The sequence below is a fragment of the Drosophila santomea genome, unplaced genomic scaffold, assembly GCF_016746245.2.
Source record: "Drosophila santomea strain STO CAGO 1482 unplaced genomic scaffold, Prin_Dsan_1.1 Segkk69_quiver_pilon_scaf, whole genome shotgun sequence".
In the NCBI taxonomy this organism is placed as follows: domain Eukaryota; kingdom Metazoa; phylum Arthropoda; class Insecta; order Diptera; family Drosophilidae; genus Drosophila; species Drosophila santomea.
Window position 1 is genome coordinate 1,295,298 of NW_025319001.1, and position 8,745 is coordinate 1,304,042.

The 8,745-nt window shown below is 44.9% G+C and overlaps 1 protein-coding gene across 1 annotated transcript; it reads left to right on the forward strand.

Moving 5' to 3' along the window:
* The first annotated feature begins 2,094 nt into the window (after positions 1-2,094).
* Positions 2,095-2,715, forward strand: LOC122756610. The gene has a single exon (XM_044006700.1). The coding sequence runs from the start codon at positions 2,095-2,097 to the stop codon at positions 2,713-2,715; it is 621 nt and encodes a 206-aa protein (XP_043862635.1).
* Positions 2,716-8,745: the final 6,030 nt, after the last annotated feature.

Below are 8,745 nucleotides of genomic sequence, written 5' to 3' on the forward strand. Positions count from 1 at the left end.
TTGTCGGATGGAAAGTATACGTTTCATACTTGCCCTGGCTGCACAGTTAAAATTGCATTTGCACCAAAAGGATGTATGTACGGCATATTTAAATAGTGATTTAACAGACACTGTATACATGCAACAGCAACTCGGATTCCGAGCCAAAGATCATGCGGACGGCGTGCTTTTGCTAAAGAAGGCAATTTATGGCCTCAAACAATCTGGCAGAGAGTGGAACTGTAAATTGGATGGAGTTTTGCGTAGTATTGGTTTTAATCCATGTACAAACGAGCCATGTCTTTACATGAATAAAAGTGGACGCCATCTTGCACTTATTCTTGTATATGTGGACGATCTCATCATAGCTTGTCAAGATTATTATTATTATTGAGAAATTAACGCATGATTAAAATTATGCGGAATTTTGGATTAGCTATAGCAGCTGAGGGCCTTAAGCTAAGTTATATACATTTTGTTGAGTTTGGTTATATTATATGTTCAAGGGAGGTTCTTATTTTACGGTTAATTACTATGTAATAGTTTTTTAAAGCTAATTTATTTATGTTATTTATGGATATGATTTTTTATTTTTGCTTATATTGTATGGTGAAGGTTCGTATTTTTTAGGAATTGTATTGTTTGGTGAATGTTTTCATATGAGGTGATTTCGCTCATTGTTTGTTTCAAGAGATTCAATCTGTTTTGCTGAAGGTCAGGACAGTCGAGTAATATATGTTGTAATGTTATGTTGATGTTGCAGGTTGTGCAGATTGGTGGTGGAGTTTTATTGAGTATGTGGCTGTGGGTTAGATTGGTATGTCCTAGTCTTATTCTTGTGAATTTTATTGAGTCTGATCGTGAGATGTTTTTCGTCGGGGTGCTGTCGTGGCTAATATTTTTGTAGTGGATTGATGAGTTGTTAAATATTGAAGTTTTAAAGGTTACAGTGTTTTGTTTGATGTGATTCAAGATGTCTGATGTGTTGAAGTTTTTTTGGGTAATCAAAGGGAAATTATGTGCGTTTTTTGCTGTTTCGTCCGCGAGCTCGTTTCCTGGAATCCCGCAGTGTCCCGGGACCCATAGAATTAAGATTTTATTTCTCTTGTATTTGTTTAGGATATTTCTGATGGAGGTGGTGTAGTAGTTTTGGCTTTTTATGTTTTCAATTTCTTTTAGGGCTGATAGGGAATCTGTGCAGATTGCAAATTTTCCTCGTTGTTTGCTGGCGTGGTTGCATGCTGTCAGAATTGCTGCTATTTCGGCTGTGTATATGGAGGAGTATTGTGGGAGTATATTGGTGGTAAATAGTTTCTGTTTCCGTTGTTACGCTATATGAGACTCCGCTAGCTGACTTGGATCCATCTGTGTAAAGAAAGTGTCTGCCTGCTAGTGTGTTTTTTAATTCCTTGAACTTTTGTTGGTATATTAATGGTGCCGTTTGCTTGTCAAGATAAAAATGATCTTATGAGCATAAAAGGAAAATTCGCTCAATCTTTCAAATGTGTATATCATGGACAGTTGAATATGTTTCTTGGACTGGAAGTTCAGCGAGAAGGCGAGCTGGGCGAGATAACGTTAAGTCAGAGCCAGTATATTGAAAATCTACTTCAGCGGCACGGTATTAAGGAGTGTAGAGCAGCTGCAATTCCACTGGATGCCGGATTCCAAATAAGACTGTGGCGCCCAGACTAAAACCCAGTCTGGCAACACGGCGTAAACAAGTACTAACGCCAAGACCTTTCCTGGATGACGATATCTTCTGATATCGTCAGACTGGCCACTCTGGACTTCAACCCCGCCGCGCAACAAGCTTACGGCATCAAGTCAACATTATATTGTATTTCGAATTAAATAAAGCAGTAACTACTTAAGTTACCATATTGGTGACCCCGCAATAAACAAAATGAATACCGGAGATTGTTCGCCTGCACCGCCAACTTCGCCTGACGCTGGTGAAATTCAATGCGGCAACAGCGCAGGCACCGTTATTCCTGTCGTCGAGTCGGTTGGCGTCATCAAGCTATGCAGATCGAAGCGCAATTTCAATGCAGCCGCATTTCTTCAGATAACACGCGCTACTACCATTTAATCAGTGCTTTGGATGCTGATATAATGACTGAAGTATCTGATGTTCTGGTGCAACCCTCGGAAGTCAACAAATACGAGCACCTGAAGGAGATTATCATCAAGCGCTTTACGGAATCACCGGACAGACAGTTGCAGCGCGCTTTGCTGGAGCTTGACCTTGGGGACAAGAAGCCCTCGCAGTTCCTTCGGCAAATGACAACTCTTGCTGACGGTCGCGCGTCTGCAGACGCCTTGCGAGTCCGCTGGCTCTCTCAGCTACCGCAGCACGTACAACGGAGTTTGAAGCTCCTACGCTCAGCAACTTTGGAAGCGCAAGCTGCACTCGCTGACGATCTCATGGAAGAGGAATCGGGTTCTTTTGTCATGGCTGCTGGGCCCTCCTCGGCACAATTCAGAGGCAACACCCGCGAATACCCGCCGGCAGCTGGCACAAGTGTCGTGGACGACTTGAAACGCGACATCGCTGCCATCAAGGCCTCTTTAACTCGTCTCCAGAACATGCAGCCCTCCAGCCATTCTTGCCCAGCCGATCGCAACGAGCAGCAACTCCGATCACCACGTGTCTGCTTTTATCATGCCAAATTCGGACCAAATGCACGAAAATGCTCCTCGCCCTGTGCCTGGGTGCCACAGCAGGGAAACTAAAGAAGCTGTCATCTGTTCAGGCGACTGGTGACAGCAAATCTCCAAGCACTCGCCTCTCAAAGGAGTACCGACTTCACATAATCGATCGTAATACCAACATAAAATTCCTTATTGATTCCGGATCAGTCATCTCACTCATACCTGTTTCGATAATCAAGGGAATGCATCGTCGCAAAGACGACTTCAAACTCTTCGCGGCCAACACGTCTATAATTGATACATACGGCACGCTAAATCTAACTTTTGGTCTCAACCTACAGCGTAAGTTCACCTGGTCGTTCGTCGTTGCGAACGTCCAATCAGCAATCATCGGAGCAGATTTCCTCACGCACCACGGCCTCATCCTCGACCTCAAGGGTAAACGCCTTATGGATCCCTCAAAAGCTGTTTCGACCAAAGGAGAAGTTGCAGAAGCAAAACTTTACAACGTTTCTACAATCAACGTGCAAAGTTTCAGTGGAATAGATCGCCCGTACTCCAATCTTCTTAGTCGCTTTGTGCAGATCACTCGTCCTAATGCGCCTTTAGCAACCCGCATTCATAATGAGGTTGCGCATTACATTCAAACAACTGGCCCACCTGTTTTCGACAAGCCAAGAAGGCTGACAGGCGAAAAATTAAAAGCGGCACGCCGGGACTTCGATCTCTTACTCCAGCAAGGAGTGATTCGTCCCTCCAGCAGCCAATGGGCCAGTCCTATTCATTTGGTCCCCAAGAAGAGCAGCGAATGGCGCACTACTGGTGATTATCGTAAACTTAATGCTTCCACTATTCCAGATCGCTACCCGATTCCCCATGGGGAAGACATTCTTCAACGTCTGCATGGATGCTCGGTTTTCTCCACAATCGATTTGGTGCGTGCCTACCACCAGATCCCAGTCGCGCCAGATGATATTCCAAAAACAGCTGTCACTACACCGTTCGGCCTTTTCGAATTCGTCGGCATGCCACCTGGACTGCGCAATGCAGCGCAAACCTTCCAGCGCCACATGGACAACCTGCTTCGAGGCATTCCATTCGTAGGATGCTATATGGACGACATCATCGTGTTCTCCACAACGCATGAGGAGCATTTGAAGCACCTCCAGACAATCTTTGAGATTTTGCAGAGGAACCACCTGCAAATTAACCCTCAAAAGTGAGGTAATTTTCTTAGGGTTCCAAGTCTATGCGAGCGGATTCAAGCCCCCTGTTGAGCGCACGCAAGCAATCAACAGTTTTCCCAAGCCTCAAACTATCATGGAATTGCGCCGGTTTTTGGGAATGGTCAACTACTACCGACACCTCATCCCACACGCAGCTCAGGCTCAAATCCCGCTCACAGACTACCTAAAAGGCGCAACCAAAAATTACAAGCGCGAAATAGCCTGGACCGGCCCTGCGGAGGACGCATTCCAGGTCTGCAAGCAAGGAATTTTACGTGCCGTGTGCTCTTCGTTCCTTTCCCCATCGGCTCACCTCGCCCTTAAAACGGACGCCTCCGATACAGCGATCGGCGCTGCTCTCGAACAACTAGTCGGCAAAGTTTGGCGTCCCATTGGGTTTTTCTCGCGGAAACTGTCTCCGGCAGAGCAAGGCTACAGCACGTATGATCGCGAGCTCCTGGCTATTTTCGCTGGTATCATCCATTTCAAGCACATTCTAGAGGGTCGTCCATTCATCATCCAAACCGACCATAAGCCACTACAATACGCCTTCAGGCAGAAAGCAAGCAAAGCATCGCCTCGACAACTCCGCCAATTGGATTTTATCTCCCAATTCTCAACGGAGATAGTGTACAATCCCGGGGAAAACAACGCAGTGGCAGACGCCCTCTCACGCATCAACACCATAAGCATGCCGTCTAGCTTCAGTGCTCAAGCGATATTCGAGGCCCAACAAACCGACGATGAAATGGCTGAGCTTCCTCAAACAACGTCCCTTGTTCTACAAATTAGGAACCTCGACAACCTAGACATCTGGTGTGACATCTCGAATGGACGCGAACGGCCATATTTACCCAAAAGTCTGAGACGCCAAGCTTTTGATGCAGTGCATGGATTGGCGCATCCCAGCGGCCGTACAACTGCAAAGTTACTTAAGCAGCGGTTTGTCTGGCCAGGAATTAACCGTGATGCCACCCTCTGGTCCCGACAATGCGTTCCTTGCCAGCGGGCCAAAATCCATCGCCACACACGCAGCCCGGTGGAGAAGATCGATGTTCCTGACAATCGTTTCGAGCACATTCACGTCGATCTGATTGAGCTTCCCACTATCCGTAACTTACGCTACTGTCTTACCATCATCGACCGCTTCAGCAGATGGCCTGCAGCTATTCCACTATCCAACATCACCGCGGAGACTGTCGCGAAAGCTCTGTATACACAGTGGATCTGCATGTTTGGCTGTCCACTCACTATAACAACGGACCAGGGAACTCAATTCGAATCCTCATTGTTTGCTGAGCTGGGTAAACTAATTGGAGCCGAAAGGATACGTACAACTGCGTATCACCCTCAGTCAAACGGCATCGTGGAGAGATGGCACCGTACCCTCAAGGCCGCCCTGATGTGTAAATCTCACATAGCATGGCCGGATCTCCTGCCTACAGTTATGTTGGGGCTGCGCTCGGCGTTTAAGGCGGACCTCCAGTCATCGCCAGCCGAAATGCTTTTTGGCACCACTATTCGTATCCCCAACGAATTTTTTGAGTCGCACACTCCAACCGCCTTCAGCAAGGATCACCGACTCACCGAGCAACTACGTCAACATATCAGGACAGCCCGACCTACTCCTGCGGCGCATCACGCTAAACCACCTGTTTTCATTTGTAAGGACCTGAGAACTTGTACGCACGTCTTCAAGCGAGTGGCATCTGTTAAAAAACCACTCGAGCCGCCTTACACGGGACCTCATCGGGTAATACGCCGGGTTGATGACAAGTTCTACGTCATCAGCATTCATGGACAAGAGAAGGCCATATCAGTCGACCTCCTCAAGCCTGCCTTCATAGCTGAATCTGACGCTAGCGAAAACCACCACGAGGATCCACCGCCTGACCAACAGATTTCGCAGCCACCTACGCCACCGAGCCCTGCACCTGCAGCTCCAGAATTTATACCGTTACCTTCACCACCTGGCGAAGTCACTGGAGGGGGAGTAGATGTGGCGCCCAGACTGGCAACACGGCGTAAACAAGTACTAACGCCAAGACCTTTCCTGGATGACGATATCTTCTGATATCGTCAGACTGGCCACTCTGGACTTCAACCCCGCCGCGCAACAAGCTTACGGCATCAAGTCAACATTATATTGTATTTCGAATTAAATAAAGCAGTAACTACTTAAGTTACCATAAGACTTTCCAGCTTCAAAGCGAACGGTCGTGTTTTTTTTCTGCGCTCCAAATTTATTTTTGTTTTGCTAAATCCAGCGGTGGAATTTAACAAATTCTTTAATAATTCAATTTCGTAATCCGTACTAGTTAAAGTTCCGTTCCTTCGCGAGTGAATCTTTTGTGATAGTGCATTATTTTAATAAATTAATTCAATCTGTTCTCTTTCTGTCTTTGCGTTTTGTTTACCCTCTCTTTCGTGCTTTGTCCGTAGTGCTGTTCGGTGTTGTTTTTGTGTTTTGCACCCGCTCTCCCGCTCTCCCACACAAAATCCTAAAGTGCAGACTGCGCTCTGGCGGTACATTTTCTGATTTTGTCTTTTGGTACAGTGGTCAAAACCCAATTAAACATGGAAACCAATGTTGTCTGCTTCCATAACAAATGCCGTCAGGTAATAAAGCCTGATCAGTCAAAAATGACCTGTTGGCTATGTGATAGAATGGTGCACACTAAGTGCGCTGGTTTTAACGGCCGAACAAGTGATGACCTAGCTAAAGGCCCTAATCTAAAATACTGTTGTGATACTTGCCTAGGAGTTGCGAATGAAATGCAACTCTTTATGCGCCAAACTAAAGGTGGCTTGAAAGGACTGATCAGCAGTTTTGGCGTGGCTAGAGATAGTTTTCGTCGAGCTGATGATCTTCTTTCTGCGCTTGATTCACAATTTAATAGCCTCAAACTATTAGAAGAATTTCCAAAGCGCAAGAAAGCCGCTGGTGGTAGGCTGCCTAAGGGGAATGCCCCGCAACCTTCGGCAAGTGATCAACAGGACTCCACAGCTGATCAGTTGACGATCGCAGCAAACCCTCAAATGTTGCTTAGATCGGCAGCTAAAAAAGATTCGGTGAAATCCGATCAATCGGTTGTGGAGGGAGTCCAGCCTGGGATTGCTACAAATTCCGTTTTGTCCGCACTGGTTACTCAACCGGTGATTCCACCCGTCCCGAATTGTTTACCACCACAAAGAAATATTAAGTCCGGACTACCGGCTCAAGTTGGCACTTCAGAAATACAACCGGTGGTTCCACTAAAGAAACAAATTTTTGTTTCTCGGCTTTCCCCTGATCAAACATCATCTGATGTACTGTCTTATATACAAGACAAAACAAAAGCCGACAACATAAAAGTGGAAAAATTTAACTTTTATTATGCTAGGGACATCTCATCTTTCAAGATAACTGTCCCAAATGAGCTATTCTCAACCATACATATGTTCTGGTGATTTTTGGCCGGAAAGTATGATTGTGAAAATGTTTGAAGCTAAGATTAAAAATAGAAAAAAAGGGCCCGTGGGAATTAAACTTCCCACAAGTGGCCAGATCACTGCCCCATCCTCCTCTACTACTTCTACTTCTTTATCTTAAAAAAACTAAAATCTAGTCTCACTATCTGTTATCAAAATGTAAGAGGCTTGCGTAGTAAGCTAACTAATTTGTATTCTAACAGCCTTTCCTTTGCATCCCATATTATTGTGTTTACAGAGACTTGGTTAAAACCGGAGATACTTAACTCCGAAGTTTTCCCAGGTATGTACACAATATACAGGCATGATCGTCCCTCCAGGCGGGGAAGGGGAGTCCTAATTGCTGTTAGGTCTACCCTCACGTCAGAGAAGGTACTTTTTGACGAGTTCCGTAACTTAGAATTCTTATGCGTAAAGCTGTCATTTTCTGATAGCTATGTTTATATTACGTGCTCGTACATTCCGCCGTCTTCTGAATTTCCTGAATATATTAACCATTTATCCGCTATCCAATCCGTTTCAAACAGACTGTCCGATAGGGACCAACTAGTTGTTTTAGGTGACTTTAATATACCAGGCACTAAGTGGTCCACAGAAGAACAGTCGAATATTCTCCTGCCTATAGCACAGCATGACTTTATTGACGGCTTGCTTGACATATCGTTGTCGCAAGTTAATTATGTTCGAAATTCTCTTGGTCGTTTATTGGATCTATGTTTTGTTACAAGTCCTGAAAGTGTGTTTCTGACTAGAGTAGCACCTCTTAGTCAACCAGAAGATCCATACCATCCAACTTTCGAGGTGACAATCGACACAGGTACCGTAATAAAAGAGAGGACAGATAAGTCAACCAAACGAATTCATTGTTTTCGTAAGGCAAACTTTCGGAGGCTAAATCTTTTTATATCTGGCTTTAATTGGTCCGATCTATATTCTTGCAGCATAATGGCCGAAGCCATAGATATTTTTTAACCTGCAATTAAATCATTTTTCAACTCTTGTGTTCCGATGTACTATCCGTCTACCTCTAACAAACCTCCTTGGTTTAATAAAGAGTTGACACACCTAAGAAATGTTAAGTCCAGACTTTATATGAAATTTAAAAATACCGGTTCTAAAGCTATATTTTCTAAATATGTAAGTGTTCGGTTAAATTTTACCGTGCTTAACGCTCAGTGTTATAGGAATTATTTAAACCGTTGTAGGTTCCAGTTCGCACAGGATCCCAAACAGTTTTATAATGTCGTTAACACTAAGCGCAAAACAACCAGTTACCCTTCCTCGCTATTTTTTGAAAATACTTCGGTAACATCGGATCAGGCAATAGCTGATCTATTTGCCAAGTTTTTTCAAACCACATATTCTACGTTACCTCATTCTGAACGGCCTTACTCTTACGCGGTATCAAAGTCAA